Source organism: Leucoraja erinacea, chromosome 16, assembly GCF_028641065.1.
Source record: "Leucoraja erinacea ecotype New England chromosome 16, Leri_hhj_1, whole genome shotgun sequence".
Lineage (NCBI taxonomy): Eukaryota > Metazoa > Chordata > Chondrichthyes > Rajiformes > Rajidae > Leucoraja > Leucoraja erinaceus.
The window spans coordinates 25139489-25163642 of NC_073392.1; the positions used below are offsets into that span (position 1 = coordinate 25139489).

General features: G+C 54.7%; 1 protein-coding gene across 3 annotated transcripts in view; it reads right to left on the reverse strand.

Moving 5' to 3' along the window:
• Positions 1–16305: 16305 nt before the first annotated feature.
• The window catches only part of LOC129704662 (uncharacterized), a 60625-nt gene continuing 52776 nt past the window's right edge, over positions 16306–24154 (reverse strand). For all 3 annotated transcript variants that reach the window (XM_055647939.1, XM_055647940.1, XM_055647938.1), the window contains 5 exons: positions 23289–23333; positions 22043–22185; positions 20603–20765; positions 18293–18464; positions 16306–17159 (listed from right to left, as the gene is read on the reverse strand). In XM_055647939.1, the coding sequence (XP_055503914.1) occupies positions 17133–17159; positions 18293–18464; positions 20603–20765; positions 22043–22185; positions 23289–23333 (550 nt within the window). In that variant the 3' untranslated portion in view covers positions 16306–17132. The remainder of the gene's footprint in view (positions 17160–18292; positions 18465–20602; positions 20766–22042; positions 22186–23288; positions 23334–24154) is intronic.

Here is a 24154-nt window from a genome sequence, read left to right on the forward strand (position 1 = left end):
AATTCCCCCCCCCCCAATCTCCCTCCACCTCCACCTCCCACCCTCACCTGCTTCACGACACCTGCGTAAACTCCACCGCAAACACACCTTGGGAGGAAGACACCCCACGCTGCATTTACTTAGCGCCCTGCAGCTCCAGGCATCCCTTGGCTTCACACTCAAAGGCAGAGACATATATTCTCAATGCCCCGACCAATGAACACAAGTGTACCGTACCATCTACTTGTGTTGCCGCTCTCATGGAGTTATGGACTTAGACCCCAAGATCAATGTTGCTAATGGTCTTGCCATCAGCTGTCCCCCTTCCCCTTACATTGGACTTTGTCTCTGGAACTGATGAGCTACAATGCTGGGAACTATATCCTACACTCTGTATCTTCCCCTTTGCTCTACCTGTTGTACTTGAGTTTGACAATTGTATTTATGTACAGTATTACCAGGTCTGATTGGATAGCGGGCAAAGCTAAGCTTTTCCCCGACAATAATAAACCTCAACCTAAATCTCCCAACTTCTCCCATCTCAGTGTGTGGATCCTTTATTGTTTATCCTTTGTTTTATACGTAGGACAGTACAGTGGCGCAGTGGTAGAGTTGCTGCCTCACAGCGCCAGTGACGCAGGTTCCATCCTCACCTCAGCTGTGTGTGTGCGCGCGCGCATGTGTGTGTGTGTGTGTGTGTGTGCGCGCGTGTGTGTGTGTGTGCGTGTGTGTGCGTGTGTGTGCGTGTGTGTGTGTGCGCGCGCGCATGTGTGTGTGTGGGTATGTGTGTGCGCGCGCGTGTGTGTGTGTATGTGCGCGCGTGTGTGTGTGTATGTGCGTGCGTGTGTGTGTGTGTGTGTGCGTGTGTGTGTGTGTGCGTGTGTGTGTGTGCGCGCGCTTGTTCCTCCGGGTCCTCTGGTTACCTCCCTCATCCCAAATACATGCGGGTTTGTAGGTCAATCAGCCCTCTAAATTGCTGATGTGAACTGGTGTGAATGGCTGATGTATGGTTGGTGTGGACCCGGTGGGCTGAAGGGCCTGTTTCCATGCTGCATCTCTAGACCTATCTTTAGAAACTCTTAAAACCACTTTCCTTTGCGCTGTACGCTCATTCCGTCCACCCCATCCTTATCAATGCCCGCGCTCCTCAGGTAGATAGTCACCGAGACATCCAGCACGGAAACAGGCCCTTCAGCCCATCTCGTCCATGCCAACCAAGATGCCCCCTCATACTAGTCCCACCTGCCCACATCCCTCTAAACCTTTGCTATCCATGTACATCCAAATGTCTTTTTAAATGTTGTGATAGTACCTGCCTCAACTACCTCCTCCGGCAACTCGTTCCATACATCTACCACCCCCTGACATTGACATCTTTCCAACCTTCAGGCTCTCAGCTTTCTTGACAATACTACGACCCTGGGGGGAAGAGAAGGGGGGGGGGGGGGGGGGGGGGGGGGGGGAGGGGGGGGAGGGAGGGGGAGAGAGGGAAAGGAGGAGAGCGGGGGGGGAGAGAGGGAAAGGGGGGGAGAGAGAAGAAAGGGGGGAGGGGAGAGAGAGAGGGGGGGGAGAGAGGGGGGAGAGAGAGGGAGGGAGAGGGAGAGAGAGTGGGGGAGAGAGAGGGGGGGGGGAGAGAGGGAAAGGGGGAGAGAGAGAGGGGGGGGAGAGAGAGGGAAAGGGGAGAGAGAGGGAGGGAGGGAGAGGGGAGGAAAGGGGGTAGAGATAGAGGGGAGGGAGAGGGAGTGAGAGAGAGGGAAAGGGGAGAGGAAGAGATGGAGAGAGAGAGGGGGATAGAGAGAGGGAAAGGGGGAGAGACAGGGAAAGGGAGAGAGATTGTGTGCGTTCTCCCTGTGACGTGTGGGTTTTCTGGTGCTCCAGTTTCCTCCCACATTCCAAAGGAGTTCGGGTTTGTAGGTCAATTGGCTTCAGTAAATTGTTCACAGTTTGCAGGATGGTACAGAGAACGGGGTGATCGCTGGTCAGCGTGGAGTCGGTGGGCCGAAGGGCCTGAGCCCGTGGTATCTCCAAAGTCAAGGAACTGCAGAGGCTAGTTTATAATAAAAGTGACAAAGTGCTGAAGTCAGGCCATATCTCTTGAGAACATTTTCCTCCCAATGTTGACATTTAGTTTAGAGTTTAGAGACACAGCACGGCCCACCGTGTCCGTGCCGTCCAGCGATCAACCCCGTACACTAACACTGCCCTACACACTCGGGGCAATTTACAGAAGCCAATTACCCCTCACAAACCCACACGTCTTTGGGACGTGGGAGGAAACCAGTGCACCCGGTCACAGGAAGATCGTACAAACTCCACACAGACCCGCTGAGTTATTCCAGCTCTGTGGGCTCCATGTACAACTGGCGACGGCCCACAGAGCCAGCGCGTGAAACTCGACCTTGTGGGGGGCCATCGGTCGACAGCAGAATGCTGATGAAGGCACTAGCCTTCCACACCCACAACCCCTTCCAACTGGGCCTGTGCCTACTACATGAAAGGGCTGGCACATGGACAGGGACAGAGTGTGGCCTGCAACTGGAATAAAGGGGTAGGCTATTTAAAACCGAGATGAGAAAAAATAATTTCACCCAGAAAGTTGTGAATTTGTGGAATTCTCTGACACAGAAGGCAGTGGAGGCCAATTCATTGGATGCATTTAAAATAGAGTTTGATAGAGCTCTTGGAATCAAGGGATATGAGGAGGAAGGCAGGCACGGGTTACTGATTGTGGATGATCAGCCATCATCACATTGAATGGTGGTGCTGGCTCGAAAGGCCGAATGGCCTCCGCCTGCATCTATTGCCTCTGTTTCTCCACACCCAACCCTGCCGACACATCCAGGATACAAACATTCCGACACTGTTTGTTCAAAACGGCATGCAAACAGGCCCTTCGTCCCACCTGGTCCATACTGGCCAAGTTGCAATACTGGTCTAGTCCCATTTCTCAGTTGTCCAGCACGTGCCGACCAAGATGCCCCATCTAAACTAGTCCCACCTGCCTGCATTTGCCCCATATCCCTCTAAACCCATCCTATCCACATATCTGTCAAATATCCTTTAAAAAGCCGAAACTGTCTCCACTTCCATAGCTTCCTCTGGCAGCTCGTTCCAGATACAGACTACCCTCTGAGTGAAAAAGTTGCCCCCGAGATTCCACTTAAATCTCTCCCCTCTAATCTTAAACCTGTGCCCTCTAGTTTAAGAATCCTCTGCCCTGGGGGCGAAGACTGGGAGTGTTCACTTTATCCGTGCCCCTCATGGTCCTGTACACCTCAATAAGGTCACTCCTCAGCCTCCAACGCTCCAGAGAACAAAGTCCCGGCCTATCCAAACTCTCCCTGTGCAAGTCCAGCATGTGTGGGACCCGTCCCACAGTAAGGGGTGTGTATGTGCGTGTGCGTACGTCTGTGTGTGTGTGTGTGTGTGTGTGCATGCTCGTCTGTGTACATCTATGTGTGTGTGCGTGGCGTGTATGTGTGTGTGCGTGCATCTGTGTGTGCATATCTGTGTGTGTGTGTGTGTGCATCTGTGTGTGTGTGTGTACATACATGTGTGTGTGCGTGCATCTGTGTGTGTGTGTGTGTGTATACATGCATCTGTGTGTGTGTGTGTGTATATGCATCTGTGTGTGTGCATGTGTCTGTTTGTGTGTGTATGTGTCTGTGTGTGTGTGTGTGTGTGCATCTGTGTGTGTGTGCATCTGTGTGTGTGTGTGTGTGTGTGCGTGCGTGTGTGTGTGTGTGTGTGTGTGTGCATCTGTGTGTGTGTGTGTGTGCGTGTGTGTGTGTGTGTGTGTGCGTGCATCTGTGTGTGTGTGTGCGTGCATCTGTGTGTGTGCGTGCATCTGTGTGTGTGTGTGTGTGTGTGTGTGTGTGTGTGTGTGTGTGTGTGCGCGCGTGCATCTGTGTGTGCGCGTGCATCTGTGTGTGTGCGTGTGTGTGTGTGTGCGCGCGTGTGTCTCTTGGTGTGAGAGGATGGCTTCAGGAACCGTGTGCAGCTCTTGGCCCTTCATCTTTTAGCTGGAAGGGTTTGGCATATCTGGCTGTTGAGACAGATCACCGCTGGGCTCTGTTGCGTAACAGCAACACACTGTGCTGGACAGGACGTGGGCCTTGCTCCATGCTCGGAAACAGCTCAGAACAACAAGCAACTTTCTCTCCGTTGGTCTAACAAAGAACGACCAGGAATCCCACACTGAGATTCCACTCGGGACCCAACCCAAACCTCCTCAGCCCGACCAGACAAAGCCCAGGACATCAACAGTCTAACGGGGGAACAGTCCCACACACTCAATGTATAACATTCCAGCAGCCCTGGTCCCCATCCATCACACAGACCAGACTCCTTCCATACTTCACCCTGCCTTGGGAAAGCAGCCAACATAATCAAGGACTTGTTCCTGTCCCACCCCGGTCATTCCTTCTTCTCCCCGCTCCTGTCCGGCAGAAGGTACAGAAGCTTTAAAACACGCACCACCAGACTCAGGAACAGCTTCTTCCCCTCTGTTATCAGGCTTCTGAATGGTCCTTCCATAAGCTAAGGCACTGTCTGATTCACCTCTATCCCATGTGGCCATTGGACTTTGTCTCTGGAACTGATGCGCTCCAATGCTGAGAACTATATTCTGCACTCTGTATCTTCCCCTTTGCCCTACCTGTTGTACTTGAGTGTAAACGGTTGTATTTATGGGATACAGGGGGAGGGGGGGAAAGAGAAAGAAAGAGAGGGAGAGTAGGCAAGAGGGTGTGGGCGGTAGAGAGGGAAGCAAAGAGTGAGGGTGGGGTGAGCGAGATCTGACAAGAGACCTCATCGACAGTTGATATTTGGAGAAGGAAACCTGAGCCACGTCATTTAATCAACCAAAACCTTCATTTCCCCCCAGAAAACAGGAAGTGAGATCTTCACTTTCTGACATTTGGCCGTTGAACAATTGACAAATGATCAGCTGCCCAAAGGCATGACCTCCGCCCCACTTGTGTGTGTGTGTGTGTGTGTGTGTGTGTGGGGCTGGTGTGTGTGTGTGTGTGTGTGTGTGTGGGACTGGTGTGTGTGTGTGTGTGGTGGGTGTGTGTGTGTGTGTGTGTGTGTGTGTGTGTGTGTGTGTGTGTGTATGTGTGTGTGTGCGTGTGTGTGTGTGCGTGTGTGTGTGCGTGTGTGTGTGACTGGTGTGTGTGTGTGTGTGTGTGTGTGTGCGTGTGTGTGGGGCATGTGTGTGTGTGTGTGGGGCATGTGCGTGTGTGTGTGGGGCATGTGCGTGTGTGTGTGGGGCATGTGCGTGTGTGTGGGGCATGTGCGTGCGTGTGTGGGGCATGTGCGTGTGTGGGGCATGTGTGTAATTTATATTTTCTCCACATTGCTGTGTGTGACAGTTTTCTCGATTGGACTCGAGTGGAGTCTCGATGGTGTTTATCAGCTCAGAAAACCAGGTGATCCACAGCCGGTGGCCAGCATCATCTAGCTGTTTGTGGCGACTGAACTCTGCACATCTTGCTCCAAAACACCTCCCGAGTTACAAGATTATTACACACAGGAGCTAATCTAGGCCATTTGACCCTTCGAGTCTGCCCCACCATTCAATCCTAGTTGATCTATCTTTCCCTCTCAACCCGCCTTCCCCTATAACCCCTGCCACCCTGACGAGTCAAGAATCTGTCAATCTCTTTAAAAGTGGCGCAGCATTAGAGTTGCTGCCTCACAGCGCCAGAGATCCGGCTATGGGTGCTGTCTGTATGGAGTTTGTATGTTTTCTGTGACCACGTGGGTTTTGTTCAGGTGCTCCAGTTTCCTCCCACACCAAAGACGTGCTGGTTTCTAGGTTAATTGGTTTCTGTAAATTGTCCCTAGTGTGTAGGACAGCGGTAGTGTACGGGGCAATCACGGGTGGGTGTGGTCTCGGTGAGCCGAAGCGCCTGTTTCCGCGTTGTATCTCTAAACTAAAAACTGAACATAGCCATCAGTGGCAATGAATTCCACAGATTCCTCACCCTTGGGCTAAAGAAATTCCTCCTCATCTCCATTCTAAAGGTACGTCCTTTTATTCTGTGGCTGCGCCCTCTGGTCCTAGACTCTCCCCACTAGTGGAAACATCCTCTCCACATCCACACTATTCAAGACTTTCATAAAGAGTGGGTAACGGGGACAGGGCTTGCCAGGTTCTTCATGTTTCTGAATCACACACAGCACTTACAGAACACGCTGATCTCTCAACCCACCCACTGCCCCCCCCCCCCCCCCCCCCCCCCCCCCCCCCACAGCTGGCTGCCTCAGCGCGACACATCTGCAAGCCAGCGGGCAGGTCAGAGCCTGACACATGGGAACACGCCTCGCACACGTGACGAACTGGACATGTGCAGACTGCAAACTTTGCATGCTCACCTCTCTCTTGCACACATACACACAGTATACACACACACACGCACCATAGCATGCATTTGTTTGATCTCTTCCCCCACACACACAGGCTGATCACTCACCCCCCCCTCACACATGCACACTGATCTCCCACTCCCCTCCCCCCCCCACACACACACACATCACTCTCCTTCCCCCCCCCCATCACAGACTGACCTCTCTCCCTTCCTCTTTCTCTGACGGTTTAATCCCTCTACTTCCACCTTACTCCCACACAGTTTGATCTCCCTCTCTGTTAGATCTCTCTTTTCCCCAGTTTGATCTCTCACCCCCCCTTTCAGTTTGTTCTCTCCCCCCATTTTCTCTCCCCCCCCCCCCCCCACCTCTCTCTCTCTCTCCACCAGACTCGCACATGGATCCCTCTCCCTCCCCCACACACACCCCTGTCCGTTCCCCTCTCACTTACACGATGCCTCAGTGACTGCAACTTGTCCACTCGCGGTCGGGCGAGGATGTGGGTTCAATCCGTGCACCACACCTGGCTCGTTAGGTGACCTGAACCTTGGCCAAGAGCCGTGGCCCTCTGCCGGTGTTTAGACACCAACAACCACCGCGTCAGAGGAGGTGCACGAGTCTTCATTGGAGTCTCACAGCACGAACCCAGGCTCCAGACCAGAGAGTGACAGCAAGCTCACACTCACTAACCCCACACAAATCCCATTTAATTCTCCCCAAATTCCTATCAACTACTACAAATTACACAGAGTAGACTCCCCACCTTCGACTCCATCTATACCTGACAGGAGAGGGGAGAGGAGGGAATGACCAGGGTAGGAGTGGTCCTTGATTTTCCATGGCAGCGTGAAGTGTAGTTTAGTTTAGTTACAGCATGGAAACAGGCCCTTCGGCCCACCGAGTTCCTGCCGACCATCGATCACCTTTGCAAGTTCTCCCTGTGACCGGGGGGGGTCTCCGGGTGCTCCGGTTTCCTCCCACACTCCAACATTCATAGGTTATTTAGCTTTGGTACGATTGCCCCGATAGTGTAGGATAGAACTACTGTGAACGGATTATCGTTGGTCAGCACAGACTGGGTGGGCCGAAGGGCCGTTTTGATGGATCCTCAATGGCTAGTACGGAGACAGTGGGCTGAAGGTCTGCTTCTGTGCTGAATGTCACCGTCATACTCTACACCCTCCCCGACCCATCTCTCTTCATGCCTCACTGACCCCCCTGCCACAGACACAGTTCCTCCCTCTCCACACATCCCAGCCCCACTCTGACTCATGTTAGTTCCTGCACACCCTCTCTGTGGCGAGAAGAGGCCTCACGACAATGAACTGGGAGAATTAGCAACTGCCTTGCCACATCACACATTCCTTCAAGGAGTTCCACTTTCCCCTCCAGGGATCTGAAGATAAAGTTGATTGGGGGAGGACCCACACCTGGTGATGATAATCCCACTTGGCCTCACACACCCCCCCCCCCCCCCCCCCCGCCCGCGCACCCACCCCCACCTCAGCCGTTCCGTCTTGGGGGGAAATCACACATGCTGATTACTTTATACTTTAGAGATACAGCACAGAGACAGCCTTCAGCCCACCGAGTCCACGCCGACCAGCGATCACCCCGTACACTAGCATTATCCTACACACTAGGGGCAATTTACAATTTTATCGAAGCCTATTCACCTACAAATCCGCATGCCTTTGGAGTATGGGAGGAAACAGGGGCACCCGGAGAAAACCCACACAAACGTGCAAACTCTGTACAGACAGCACCCGAGGCCAGGATCGAACCCAAGTCTCTGGCGCTGAGGCAGTAACTCTGCTGTTGTGCCACTGTGCTGCCCCAAATCTCTGCTGTCACAGCCTGGGTTGGAAACAGCTTTGCCCAAGACCCTAGGAAATCAGAGAGTTGTGGATGTAGCCCAGTCCATCACACGGACCAGACTCCCCACCATCGACTCCATCTACACCACGCTGCCTCGGGAAAGAAGCCAACATAATCAAAGACATGTCCTACCCCGATCATTCCTTCTTCTCCCCGCTCCTGTCCGGCAAAAGGTACAGAAGCTTGAAAGCGCGCACCACCAGACTCAGGAACAGCTTCTTCACCACTGTTATCAGCCTTCTGAATGGTCCTTGCATAAGCTAGGGTGTAGTCCCAATCTTCCAACCCACCTCAATATGACCCTGAACTTTCTCTGTAACACATGTTGGGGACGCTGGTATGTTTCTCTTTGCGCTACTTGTTGTAAGTGTGTACAGTTTGACTGTACTCATGCACAGTATAAAAATGACTGGATGGCACGCAAGCATTCTACACTGTATCTCCAGACGGCAACAATAATAAACCAACAGCAATACACCCACCCAAAGAAAATGATCGCCTTTTAAAGATACAACTCTTCCTGAAAACGAGACAGTTGCTATATAAATGCAGGTCCGTTATTATGTTGAATGCTTATAAAAAAAACTACCAACATGTTCATTGATCAAGCTGATGAGGGCAAGTTGCGTGTCAGTCTGGGTGGGGGGGCAACTGCCTGTCGGTCTGGGAGGAGGGTAGTTGTCAGTCAGTTTGGGGGGGGGGCTCGTACAGTCAATAGAGAGTGGGGGGGCAAGAGAGTGGGGGGGGGGCTGGAGAGGGGGGGGGGGGGGCTGGAGTGGGGGGGGGGGGCTGGAGAGTGGGAGGGGGGGGGGGGGGTGCTAGAGAGTGGGGGGGGGGGGGGGGGGGCTAGAGGGGCTAGAGGGGGGGGGGCTAGAGAGTGGGGGGGGGGGCTAGAGAGTGGGGGGGCTAGAGAGTGGGGGCTAGAGAGTGGGGGGGCTAGGGGGGGGGCTAGAGAGGGGGGGGGCTAGAGGCTAGAGAGTGGGGGGGCTAGAAGAGAGGGGGGGAGGGGGGGCTAGAGAGGGGGGGGGCTTAGAGAGGGGGGGGGTAGAGGGGAGGGGGGGGGGGCTAGAGAGGGGGGGGCTAGAGAGTGGGGGGGGGGGTAGAGAGTGGGGGGGGCTAGAGAGGGGGGGGGGCTAGAGAGTGGGGAAGGGGCTTAGAGGGGGGGGGGGGGGGCTAGAGAGGGGGGGGGGGGGCTTAGAGAGTGGGGGGACTAGAGAGGGGGGGGGGGGCTAGAGAGGGGGGGGCTAGAGAGGGGGGGGGTAGAGAGTGGGGGGGGGGGGAGAGTGGGGGGAGCTTAGAGAGGGGGGGGGGCTAGAGAGGGGGGGTTAGAGAGGGGGGGGTAGAGAGGGGGGGGGCTAGAGAGTGGGGGGGGGGGGGGAGGGGGGGGGCTAGAGAGTGGGGGGGGGTAGAGAGTGGGGGGGGGCTAGAGGGGGGGGGGGGGTAGAGAGTGGGGGGGGGCTAGAGGGGGGGGGGGCTAGAGAGTGGGGGGGGCTAGAGAGTGGGGGGGGGCTAGAGAGTGGGGGGGGGGGTAGAGAGTGGGGGGGGGTAGAGATGGGGGGGGGCTAGAGGGGGGGGGGTAGAGAGTGGGGGGGGTAGAGGGGGGGGGGTAGAGAGTGGGGGGAGTGGGGGGGGTAGAGAGTGGGGGGGGGGTTAGAGAGTGGGGGGGGTAGAGAGTGGGGGGGGGCTAGAGAGTGGGGGGGGGCTAGAGAGTGGGGGGGGAGATGGGGGGAGTTGGGGGGGCTAGAGATGGGGGGGGGGTAGAGATGGGGGGGGGGGGGGGGGGGGGGTAGAGATGGGGGGGGGGGGGGGGGGGGGTAGGAGAGAGTGGGGGCTGCAAGATTGCCCCGGACGGTGCCCGCTGTCAGACCCCAGGCGCCGGTCGGTCGGTCAGGACTTACCCTGGGCTGAGGCCGCCGTGCAGGAACATCGCCAGCAGGAAGGAGCCGAGGCAGAGGGCAGCGAGGCGGGCGGCCTGCCCCCGGCCCCGACCCCTCCACCTCATTCCCCCGGCCGGGGTCTCCTCTCCCCCGGGCCCCCTTCCCCTCTCCTCCGGTGCTCCCGCTCCCTCCTCTCCGTCGTCTCTCCTCTAGTCTACCTTCCCTGGTCTCTCATCTTGCCCCTCCCATGCTCACTCCTCTCCCCACCCCCCCCCCTCTCCCCCCCCGCCCCTCCCTCCCCGAGACAGCCCCCGCTTCTCTCCCGCCGCCGCTACACTGTATCCACTGGATGTATCGACCCGGCCCCGGCATTCCCACCGCAGGGGGAGGGGGTCAGTTGAGAAACTCCCCCTATTTCACTACAAAATAACTGCAAAAAGCTCCCAACGTGAAGGATCACCCGCGGTCGAATAGACTTAGGGAGGGGGGCGAAGAAGTGAATGTGAGATAGTGTCTCTCCACGGCTTGGGTCATGCTCGCACCGTAAAAACCTCTAATAGTCCGTTCCGTACCAGCCACGGACAGTACCTCCCCATCCAAATGCCTCGGAAATGTCTGAAGGGTCTCGACCTAAAACATCTCCTGTCCACCCCCTCCACAGATGCTGCCTGACCCCCTGAGTTCTTCCAGCACTTTGTGTGTTTTTTTTGTCCAGAGAATTGTGGACGCAGCCCAGACCACCACACAAACCCATTCTCCCTGCCATCGACTCCATCTACACCTCACGATGCCTTGGCAGGGCCAGCAGCATAATCAAGGACCAGTCTCACGCTAGCCACCCCCGCTTCTCCCCTCTCCCACCAGGCAAGAGGTACAGAAGTGTGAAAATGCATGTTAGCTGTTATCAGGCAACTGAACAATCCTCTCACCAATTGGAGAGCGGTCCTGACCTCCCATCTACTCCTTTGGAGACACTTGAACTGTCTCTATTCATACTTTGCTAGACTTTACATTGCACTAAACATTATACCCTTTATCCTGCATCTATTCTATACCCTGTGGACGGTTTGATTGTAATCACACTTTCCACTAACTGCAGAGCATAAAAAGGCTTTTCACTTCAGTACACGTGACACTGACACTAATAATACTTTACAGGTCTGTTAGGTGCAGCAAGTATGAATTTAATTGTTCTGTTGCGGGTACAGACCTACAATTAAACACTTGACTCGTGACTCCCTTGACCCTTGCTGCTTATTGACAAATGGCAGTAGATAGTTAATCATTGATCACAACCTAATTGATCAACAACAGTAAAGAGAGATTCTCCTGTTGTAATCGACTGATTCATCTGTGCCAATATGGTTACTGAACATCCCAAAAGTTGATCTGGAGATATGGGAGGCAAAAAGGAGGAACAAAAATTCAGACCTAAAGACAGAATATCATAGCCATATAGATACAGGGAACACCTCTTAATTTTCACAGATGGATCAAAGGATCCAGTAGCTGAAACAACAGGGGCGGCTGTGGTAGTCCAGGGGATGAATGCTGAGCTTTACAAAAGAACAAACAACTATTTGACAGTATATACAGTGGAACTGTACGCTATTTTGATGGCAGTTCGGTGGATGGAACAGATGCAACCATGTAAAGTAGTAATATGTAGCGACTCATTATCTGCAATCCAGAATATTGGGTCTGGTGCATCCCATAGGCGGCCTGACTTAGTTTATGAAATCCTGCTACTATTAAGCCAAATGACAAGGAGGGGCAGTGACGTGACTTTGTTGTGGGTCCCAGCACACATTGGTGTTCTAGGGAATGAAAAGGTGGATAAATTGGCAAAGGAGGCTGTAAAAAAAAGAAACATAGAGGTAAACTTACAACTTATCCAAATCTGAAAAAAAAAACATTGTGTGGAAGAAAATAAATCAGGAATGGCAACAATACTGGGAACAGGAAACAAAGGGGAGACACCTCTATTCGCTACAAAACAGAGTGGGCATTACAGCAAGAAGAGGGGGGAACAGGAGGGAACAGGTAGTATTAACAAGATTGAGGATAGGACACACTCACCTGAACAGCACATTAAAAATATTGGGAAAACACCCTAGTGGGCTGTGTGAGGAATGCCATCAACCAGAAACAGTTCAGCATGCCCTAGTTGCATGTAGGAGATATGAGACAGAAAGAGGATTTATGATCATTGAAATGAGGAAAAGTGGATTGACAGAAATATCAGTAAAGAACATTCTAGAGTGTGGAGGGAAAGGAAAAGGAATAAAGTTGTTGTTCGATTTCTTGAGGGCCTCTGGGCTTATAAAAAGGATCTAATATAAAGACATGAGTACTGTGGAATGAAGCCAGAAGATGGCAGCAATGCAACATTGCGGATGCCGGCTGCCGTAAAACTCCAAAGAAGAAGAAGTAGAAGAAGAAGTAATCGACTGATTCAAGAGAAACAAAGTGTCAGTGAACATTGGGAAACTAGAGAGGAAATTGCGGGAGCCCTGGTTGAAATTTACAAATCGTCCTTAAATACAGGAGAGGTGCTGGAAGACTGGAGGGTGGCAAGAAGGGCTGCAGGGAAAATGCTGGGAACTATAGGCCAGTGAGCTTAACATCTGTAGTTGGAAAGCTACTAGAGAGTATTCTGAAGGATAGGTTACACTGGCATTTGGATGGGCAAGGACTGATTAGGGATATTCATCATGGTTTTGAACGTGGGAGGTCGTGTCTCACAAATCTGATTGAGGTTTTTGAAGACGTGACCAAAAAGGTTGATGAGGGCAGAGCTGTAGATGTTGTGTACATGGACTTCAGTAAGGCATTCGACAAGGTTCCGCATGGTAGGCTGCTCTGGAAGGTTAGATCGCATGGGATCCAAGGAGAGATAGCTGAATGGATAGTAAATTGGCTCCATGGAAGGAAACAGAGGGTGATGGTGGAAGATTGTTTCTCAGACTGAAGTCCCGTGACTAGTGGTGTGCCTCGGGGTTCAGTGTCATCTACATCAATGATTTGGATGAGAACGTACACGACAAATTTGCTGATGATACAAAAGTAGGTGGTTTAGCAGATAGTGAAGATGGTTGTGAAAGATTGCAGCAGGATCTGGATCGATTGGCCAGGTGGGCTGAGGAATGGTTGATGGGATTAAATACAGAAATGTGAGATGCTGCATTTTGGGACGTCGTACAAGGGCAGGACCTACACATTGAATGGGAGGCCTCTGCGGAGTGTTGTAGAGCAGAGGGATGTAGGAGTGCAGGTGCATGGTTCCTTGAAGGTCGAGTCGCAGGTAGATAAGGTGGTCAAAAAGGCTTTTGGCCTTCATCAGTCAGAGTATTGATTATAGAAGTTGGTAGGACATGTTGCAGTTGTTTAAGACGTTGGTGAGACCTCATTTAGAGTATTGCGTTCAGTTCTGGGCACAATGTTATGGGAAAGATATTGTCAAGCTTGAAAGGGTTCAGAGAAGATTTACAAGGATGTTGCCAGGACTAGAGGGTGTGAGCTTTAGGGAGAGATTGAGTAAGCTGGGTCTCTATTCCATGGAGCGTAGGGTGATCTTATAGAGGTGTATAAAATCATGAGAGGAACAGATCGGGTAGATGCACAGAATCTCTTGCCCAGAGGGCATAGGTCCAAGATGAAGGGGAAAAGATTTCATAGGAATCTGAGGGGTAACTTTTTCATACAAAGGGTGCTGATGGAACAAGCTGCCAGAGGAGGTAGTGGAGGCTGGAACTATTGTTTAAGAAACAGACAGGTGCATGGATAGTGTTCAAGAAGGAACTGCAGATGCTGGAAAATCGAAGGTACACAAAAATGCTGGAGAAACTCAGCGGGTGCAGCAGCATCTATAGAGCGAAGGAAATAGGTAACGTTTCGGGCCGAAACCCTTCTTCAAACTGATGGGGTGGCGGGGAGAAGGAAGGAAAAGGAGGAGGAGGAGGAGCCCGAGGGCTGGGGGATGGGAGGAGAGCCCGAGGGCTGAGGAAGGGGAGGAGACAGCAAGGGCTAACAAAATTGGGAGAATTCGATGTTCATGCCCCCAGGATGCAGACTCCCCAAGCGAAATATGAGGTGCTGTTCCTCCAATTTCTGATGTTGCTCACTCTGGCAATGGAGGAGACCCAGGACAGAGAGGTCGGATTGGGAATGGGAGGGGGAGTTGAAGTGCTGAGCCACCGGGAGTTCAGGTAGGTTCTTGCGGACCGAGCGGAGGTGTTCGGCGAAGCGATCGCCCAACCTCCGCTTAGTCTCACCGATATAGATCTGCTGACATCTAGAGCAGCGGATGAAATAGATGAGGTTGGAGGAGATACAGGTGAACCTTTGTCGCACCTGGAACGACTGCTTGGGTCCTTGAATGTAGTCGAGGGGGGAGGTAAAGGGACAGGTGTTGCATTTCTTGCGGTTGCAACGGAAAGTGTCCGGGGAGGGGGTGGTACGGGAGGGAAGGGGAAGAATTGACAAGGGAGTTACGGAGGGAGCGGTCTTTGCGGAAGGCAGACATGGGGGGAGATGGGAAGATGTGGCGAGTGGTGGGGTCACGTTGGAAGTGGCGGAAATGATGGAGGATTATTTGTTGTATGTGACGGCTGGTGGTGTGAAAGGTGAGGACTAGGGGGACTCTGCCCTTGTTGCAAGTGCGGGGATGGGGAGAGAGAGCAGTGTTGCGGGTTGTGGAAGAGACCCTGGTGCAAGTCTCATCTATGGTGGAGGAGGGAAATCCATGTTCCCTGAAGAATTAGGACATTTCAGATGCCCTGGTGTGGAACGCCTCATCCTGGGAGCAGATGCGGCGTAGGCGGAGGAATTGGGAGTAGGGGATGGAGTCCTTACAAGAAGCAGGGTGGGAAGAAGTGTAGTCCAGATAGCCATGGGAGTCAGTGGGTTTATAGTGGATAGGACAAGATAGGACAAGTTTGGTGGGACATGGACCAAGCGGAGATAGGTGGGACTGGTGTAGCTGGGACATGTTGGCAGGTGTGAGCAAGTGGGGCCTGTTTCCACACTGTATCACTCTATCACTCTATTAGTGAAGCCGCACTTGGAGTATTGTGTTCAGTTATGGTCACCCTGCTGTAGGAAGGATGTCGTTAAGCTGGAAAGTGTGCAGAGAAGATTTACCAGGATGTTGCCAGAACCTGAGGGTCTGAGCTACAGGGAGAGGTCTGGCAGGCTAGTGCTTTAGTCATTGGAGAGCAGGTGGATGAGGGCTGATATAATAAAGGTGTTTAAAAAATAATGAGAGGAATAGATAGGGTGAATGCACACAGTTTTTTTTACCCAGAATAGGGGAATCAAGAACCAAAGGACATAGGTTTAAAATGTGAGGGGAAAGATTTACATAGAGTGTAGAACAGGCACTTCGGCCCACAATGCCCGTGTCAAACATTATTTCAAGACCCTCTCTCATCAACCTGCACATAATCAATATCCAAAAGTCTTTTACCTGGATGGGAGAATCAAGAGCCAAAGGACATGGCCTTAAATATGAAAGGGGACAGATTTGATCGGAATCCAAGGTGCAACTTTTTCCACACAGAGGGTGGTGGGTATATGGAACGAGTTGCCAGAGGTAGGTAGGTGAGGCAGGTACTATAACAGCATTTAAAAGACATTTGGACAGGTACATGGATAGGAAAGGTTTAGAGTGATATTGGCCAATGCATGTAAATGGGACTAGTGTAAATGGGACTAGTGTAAATGGGACTAGTGTAAATGGGACTAGTGTAAATGGGACTAGTGTAAATGGGACTAGTGTAAAGGGGACTAGTGTAAATGGGACTAGTGTAAATGGGACTAGTGTAAATGGGACTAGTGTAAAGGGGACTAGTGTAAATGGGACTAGTGTAAAGGGGACTGGTGTAAAGGGGACTGGTGTAAATGGGACTAGTGTAAATGGGACTCGTGTAAAGGGGACTAGTGTAAAGGGGACTAGTGTAAATGGGACTAGTGTAAAGGGGGAATGATGGTCAGCATGGATGAGTTGGGCCGAAGGACCTGTGTTTGTGCCGTGTCACTATTGACATAATAAAGATGCTGGGCAATAATTAAACTGACCTGGTCTTCCTACAGTTCTGGACCCAATGAAATAGGAACCAATATCACTCACAGAAACACTTGACATCAGATATCTCGGTCATCGCTGTTTGCCCAGTACCCAGACTAGCTGGACTGTTTGAAAGTCCTTGTACTCAAATCCTCCCCCCTGTCTCGTCCTCCACCACCGACACCAACAGAAACCTCCGTGGCTCCGTTCACGCCTCTTCACTCACCAACCTGTTTCCAGAACTGGAGGGTTTGAGTTATAAGGAGAAGCTGGGTAGACCTCCCCAAGCCAACGATGGGCCTACCAGGCACCACCCTGCCCGAGGTCATTAGTGCAGAAATGAACTGCAGATGCTGGATTATACCAAAGACAGGCACAAAGTGCTGGAGTAACACAGCGGGTCAGGCAGCATCGCCCATTTGTGTCTGGCCTTGACTGGTCCTGGACTTTTCTCACCTCCAGTTCTTTACCCACCCCCCCCACTACTTTCAATCTCAAGAAGGGTCCCGACTCTAAACCGCACCCATCCTTTTTCTCCAGAGATGCTGCCTGACCTGCTGAGTTCCTGCAGTACTTTGTGCCTATCTCTGCACTGGGACTGTTGCCCCTGGAGCATTTCAACTTTACCCCTGACCTTACATAATGCTATGCCCTCTTGTCTTTGACATTTCCACCCTGGGGTAAAGATTCCAACTGTCTACCCAGTCTAAGACTTTCATAATTAATTTATTGCACGACCATGGACTTGTTCTTCCCAACTCTGTGGGGACGGTGTAGCGGGTTTCACTCTGTGTCTGACCCCGGTGGTTTGTCATGCTAACGGCCTGAAATATAATTGACTTGGAAACACATTATATCAAAACTAACAACTACAAAAGGAACAAAGGGAAATTGTTCACATTTATTTAGTCATTTGGTGTTGAATATATTTCAATCTCTGTGCTGCCACCATGAGGCCTTTGTTAAAATTTCTTCGAGCATGAAGGCATCTGAAAAGTAAGCGCAGTTTTGAGTGAGTCCCCTCCCACCTTTCTCCTCTCCCTCCACTCCACTCCGCTACCCTCCCTTCCCTACTTCCCTCCCCTCTATTCCCACGCGCTCAGGCCGCCAAAGCCTACTGGATCTCCCGGTTGCTAAAACCATTCCACCTCCCATTCCCATCCCTATCATTTGTCAGGCCTTGTCTGGCCTCTCCTTTCCAGCTTTCTCCCCCCGCCCACCACCACCCCTCACCAATCAGTCTGAAGAAGGGTCTTGACCCGAAACGTTGCCAATCCGTGTCCTGCAGAAACACTGCCTGATCCGCCGAGTTACTCCAGCACCAACAAAGAAGATGTATTGTTGCTCCCTCAACATCACAGGGTCCAAATCCTGGAACTTCCTCCCCACCCCCCACTACCCCACTACCCCCCCCCCCCCCCCAACAGCCCCGTGAACCCCCTCTGGGTTCCATCCTGATTACGGGCGCTGTCTGTACAGGATTTGTACGTTCTCCCTGTGACAGCGTGGGATTCCTCCGGGTGCTCCGGTTTCCTCCCACATCTCAAAGACGTGCGGGTTTATAGGCTAATTGGCCTCTGCAAATTGTAATTTGTAAACTCTGTGTTGTGTCTCCAAAGTCTAAAGTCAGGGAACTACAGCGGCTGGTTTACAATAAAAGGCACAAAGTGCTGGAGTAACTCCGCGGGTCAGGCAAGATCTCTGCAGAATGTCTTCCTCCCAAAGCTGACAGTTTCATTAAGTTTGGAAAAACAGCGTGGAAACAGGCCCTTCGGCCCACCATGCTGACCCGCGGACACCCATCCACTAGTTCTATCCTACATAAGAGGGACAATTTACAGGGACCAAATAACCTACAAACCTGCATGTCTTTGGAGTGTGGGAGGAAACCGGTGCACCCGGAAAAAAATGCTGGCCTGGCCCAGATGGAACAAATAAATAAATTAATCTCATTTCTCCTCAGCTTCCATTGAAGCCTTACTTCCATTGCATGCATCTCATGAAACCCTCCCCACCTCCATTTTCCTTAAAGACTATCATGGCAGATGTGGGTGCAGGGATGTGGAGGGGCAGGAGCTGGGAGTGTGCGCGATGGGGAGATAGTTGGTTGCTGATGTCCTACCAGAGCAGCGATGCTGCCGGGGCCGTAGATCTTCCTGTCCACCAGCTGGGGCTTGGGCTTCATCAGCGGGAGCTTGTAGTTGGGGAAGCGTTCCTTCAACAACCTCTCCTCCAGCCGGCTGGGAATGGGCATCTCCGGCGGAGCATAGGTCTCACGCACCAGGACAAACATGCTGAGGGGAAATGAACGGGCGGGCAGGCATGGGTCACTGGACCAAGACTTGTGGAGCACCCTTTAACCAACCCCTTCAGCTAGCCCATGCCCCAACACCCACCCCACACCCCACACCCCAACACCCACCCCAACACCCACCCCCCATGCCCCAACACCCCCACCCCAACCCCCACACCCCAACACCCACCCCTTACATCCCAACACCCACCCCAACACCCACCCCAACACCCACCCCCACACCCCAACACCCACCCCAACCACCCACCCCAACACCCCCCCCCCACACCCCCACCCCCCAACACCCACCCCAACCCCCCCCCCCCAACACCCACCCCCCCCCACCCACCCCCAACACCCACCCCAACACCCACCCCACCCACACCCCACACCCCAACACCCACCCCAACACCCCCCACCCCAACACACCCACCCCACACCCCAACACCCCCACCCCAACACCCACACCCCACACCCACCCAACACCCACCCCCCACACCCAACCCCACACCCCCCCCACACCCCACACCCCACACCCCCCCACACACCCACCCCCCACCCCCACACCCCCAACACCCACCCCAACCCCCCACCCCAACACCCACCCCCCCACACCCACACCCCACCCCCCCACCCACCACAACACCCACCCACACACCCCAACACCCCACCCCCACACCCACACACCCACCCCACACCCCAACACCCACCCCACACCCCACCACCCCAACACCCACCCCACACCCCAACACCCCCACCCCACACCCCACCACACCCCCACCCCACACCCCAACACCCCAACACCCCACCCCCAACACCCACCCCACACCACCCCACACCCACCCAACACCCCACCTCACACACACACCCCCCCCCCCCCCCCCCACACCCCCCCCCTCCCACCCCACCCACCCCACCCCCAACACCCACCCCACACCCCAACACCCCACCCCACACCCCACACCCCAAACACCACACCCCCACCCCCACACCCAACACCCACCCCCACACCCCACCCACACCCACCCCACACCCCACCCCCACCCCAACACCCACCCCACACCCACCCCCAACACCCACACCCCACACCCCAACACCCACCCCACGCCCCAACACCCACCCCCCCAACACCCACCCCACACCCCAACACCCACCCCACGCCCCAACACCCACCCCACACCCCAACACCCACCCCATGCCCCCCATGCCCCACCCCCACCCCACACCCCAACACACCCCCCCAACACCCCACCCCATGCCCCAACACCCACCCCCCTCACACCCCCACACCCCCACCCCAACACCCACCCCTCACCCCAACACACCCCACCACCCCAACACCCCCACACACCCCACCCCACCACCCCGCCCCAACACCCCACCAACCCCACGCCCCAACACCCACCCAACCCCACGCCCCCCCACCCACACCCCAACACCCACCCCACACCCCAACACCCACCCCCCACACCCCCCCACACCCACCCCACCCCCACCCCCACACCCCCACACCCCCCCACCCACCAACCCCACACCACCCCACACCCACACCCACCCCTCACACCCAACACACCCCACCCCCCACCCACCCACCCCAACCCCAACACCCACCCCAAAACCCACCCACCCCATGCCCCACACACCCACCCCTCGCCCCAACACCCACCCCCACACCCCAACACCCCACCCACCCCAACACCCACCCCACACCCCAACACCCACCCCACACCCCAACACCCACCCCACACCCCAACAACACCCACCCCAACACCCCACCCACACCCCCCAACACCCACCCCTCACCCCAACACCCACCCCACGCCCCAACACCCACCCCACGCCCCAACACCCACCCCACGCCCCAACACCCACCCCACACCCCACCCCACACCCCACACCCCAACACCCACCCCACCCACACCCACCCCACGCCCACCCCACCCCACACCCCCACCCCACACCCCAACACCCCCCCACGCCCCAACACCCACCCCACACCACCCCCAACACCCACCCCACGCCCCAACACACCCCAACACCCACCCACACCCCAACACCCACCCCAACACCCACCCCACACCCCAACACCCCTCCATCTGGCCCTTCCCCCTCCCCCTCCCCCATGCGGGTGTCACTGACCGGTAGCGTGGGTCCATGGATGGGATGATGCGATTGGTCCTTGTCTTTGGCACGGGGGTGGGGAAGAGCGACCGGAACTTGATTGTGGACGGGATGGGGATCCTCCCGGAGAGGCGGTGATGGAGGGGCGGCGGCTCGCTCTGTACCACTGGTGACTCCACCACTGCAAGAAACGAGAAACACCGTGAATGTCCACATCTCCACCTCAGCGCTGCCTGGCGAGGCCTGCCCAGCCTAGAGTATCCTAGACTGGCCTAGCTTATCTTAATTTATCTTCAGCTAGCCTAGCCTCGCCTGGTCTCATTTATCTTATTTTAGTCTAGTCTGGTCTGGTGTGCTGGTGTGGTCTGGTCTGGTCTGGTGTGGTCTGGTCTGGTGTGGTCTAGTCTGGTCATCTGATCTGATCTAGTCTGGTCTGGTCTAGTTTAATTTAGTTTATTTAATTTAATAGCTTGATGCACAGCATAGTGAAATTCTTTTGCACAACCACAAATGCACAGTTGCCACAGTTCTGGCACCGTTTAAAATAAAAAAATAGGGTTAGTTTAGTTGAGTCTAGTCTAGTCTCGTTTAGTGTAGTGTCACATATACCCGGGTGCAGTGAAAAAACATTTTTGTTGCATGCTCTCCTGTCAGTAGAAAGACTATACACCAATTTTCCAGCAACTCCTTCAATCTGGATAAAATTACAAGAGCGCACTTTTAATACCTCCCGGAAGACCCCCAGAAATGTGAGCTCTAGGCCGGGGCTCTAGGCCAGGGCTCTGCAAGTCCGGCCTGGCCGGAGCCAGCAGATCCGTTCCCATAGCCGACTTTGCGGGCAGGTATCCCGGCTCTCTGAGGCCGTGATCTCTGTTGGTTCGACCAAAATGTGGCAAGGCTCTGGAGCCAAGGGTGCTGGAACATAAGTGGTGGAGCTGTAATGGGAATCTGCTGTTGGAGTAGAGGTGTAAACAAGTGGAGCAATTGTAATGAATGATTGCAGATCCCAGTGTGGGACCAGCACGTACAAAGTCGCCTGGCTTGGACGTCATCTTGCTTTGTCATTTGCTGCCTCAAGGAAGCATCTCCAACGCCTAGGAACGAAGGAGAGTGCAAAGTGTGGTGGACACTGCCCGGTCCATCACAGGTACTGACCTCCACACCATCGAAGAGATCTACAGGAGGCACTGCCTAAAAAAGGGCGTGGGAGGGATTAGGGGTGGTGGACGGAGAGGGAGGTGAACGGGGGGGGGGGGAGGGGAATGGAAGAGGAGAATGGAGAGGGGAGGGTGATTGGAGGGGGGGGGGGAGAAATGGAAGAGGGGAGCATAGCATGGAGAGGATGATGAGGTGAGGAGGTGTGGGGGATGGGGTTGGCGTGAGGGGGGAGGAGTGAGCGGGAATGAATGTTGGAGGAATGGTAGATGGGGGAGGGGGAATGGGGATGGGGGGGCTCACCTTGCTGCATTGAGAGTGCCTGGCTGCAGTTCTCATGGCCGGGGAGGTTGCGCTGGCGGTGAATGCGCTGCAGCTGATGCACGATCCGCCGCTCCTCGCCCAGCGTCGCTCGCTCTTGCTGCACGATCTTCTGCGACTCCTTCCTGTGGGGAGCGCACACCCAGGGTGCTGCAGGGAGCAGGACACCCCCCACATACACCTTCCCGCCCACCCCTCCCCCCTCTCCCCCTCCACCACCACCCCACCCCCACATCATGTCTCCACCCACCCCTCACCCACATCCACACTTACCCACCCACCCCCTCCCCTACCCTACACCCCCCCTCCCCCAAATCCACCCTCCCCGCCCCTCCCCCCTGCCCCGTCCCCCCCCCCCCCATATCACATCTCCACCCCTCCACCCCCCCCCTACTCTCCCCAGCTCACTCCCCCCTCCTCCGGCCAACCACCAATCTCCCTCTGCCCCTCTCCCACCCCCCTTGTGGTACCCACCCTCCCCCTCCCTCACCCCAACCCCAGTACTGGGGGAGCGCTGCGCTATGGGAGGGTGGTGAGGGAGCACCAGAGCGCTGGTTATCCAAAGACTCTACAAAATAATACTTACAAAACCAAACCCGTGGTAACACACCCATCCCCACAGTGCAAAATCACCAGACACTAAATTTTCAAATAACTGTAGTACAATCCTTATTGAGGATGTATTCCACCCTCCGCGGTGCCCAGGGTTCCCGGAAATCCCCCGTGGCGCCCATGGACCGCACGTAGTCCCTCTCTAACATCACGCGATCGTAAACATACCCCCAATAAAGGGTCAGGCCTGGCGCCGTGACTCGCGGGTGGCCAGCTTGGCCAGGCCCAGGAGCAACCCAACCAGGACATCTTCGGCCCGACCCTCTCCCCTACGCACAGGGTGTCCAAAGATGAGGATGGTGGGCGTGAAGTGCAGCCAGAAGGCAAGGAGCAGCCCCTTTAGTTATTGGAACAGGGGCTGCAGCCTCACACGCTCCATATACACGTGGTACACAGACGCTTCCAGCCCGCAACAGTGGCAGGCGGCTGGCGTGTCTGTAAACCACGAGAGAAACAGGTTGCAGGACACTCCTTGATGCAGTAGCCTCCACCCCAGGTAGCTGATGTAGAGGGGGAGAATCCCTGCATAGAGGGACCCCCACTCAGGGGGGGGGGGGGGGGGCACACAATGTGGGAAGGGCGGTGGGGGAGCGCCGTGCTGTGGGAGGGGCAGTACCTCTGCATGTCGGACATCAGCCAGTCCATCACTGAGATATCCGCCCTGTGTTGAAGCGAGAGACAGTTACAGGTTACACAGCCCGTCAACACTCCCACCAGTCTCCCCAGGGTGTTACTCCCCCGTGTACAGACCCCACCCCACCCACGGGTGCTCCAACTGAGACTCCTTTCCCGTCTCTCACTCTCTCTCTTTTTATCTGTCTTTGCCCCCCCTCCCCCGCCCCCCCCCTCACCGCCACATTTTACCCTCTCTCTCTATCTCTGCTCCTCGCTTTCGCTGTCCCTCGATTTTGTTCTCACTCTCTGTCCTTGTCTCTCTGGTCCCCTCTATCTCACTTTCTCTCCCATCCTTTCTCTGACCCTCCCTTCCTCGCTCTCCCCCTTCTCCCTCTGTCCCTCCATCTCCCTGCTCCCCTCTTTCTCCCCCCCCCCCCCCCTCGCCCAGTCCATCTGTCATCCACCTATCCAGCAAATGGAGACCGTGTGTGATGGGGATGGGGTGGGGGTAGGAAAGGAAGAGAAACGGATTTGGGTGGACCACTTGCTGAGGGCTAGCACAGCAATAATGGGCCAAATAACCTAATTTGCGGCTGTACAGACACTGTAACTGTGGGATTACTGAGCAGGCACACACCAGGAAACTGGGAACTGCCTGTGGCAAGGGGGGGTTGGGTGCGGGGGGAGAGGGGGGGGGGGGGGGGGGGGGGCATGGGGGTTTAATCTATGTCCAGCAGACCATTTGACCATATTCTATTTGAAGTATTGTGATCAGTTTTGGGTCCCGTATCTGAGGAAGGATGAGGTGACGTTGGAGAGGGGTCAGAGGAGGATTAAGAGAATGATCCTGGTGATGTTTGGGTTAAC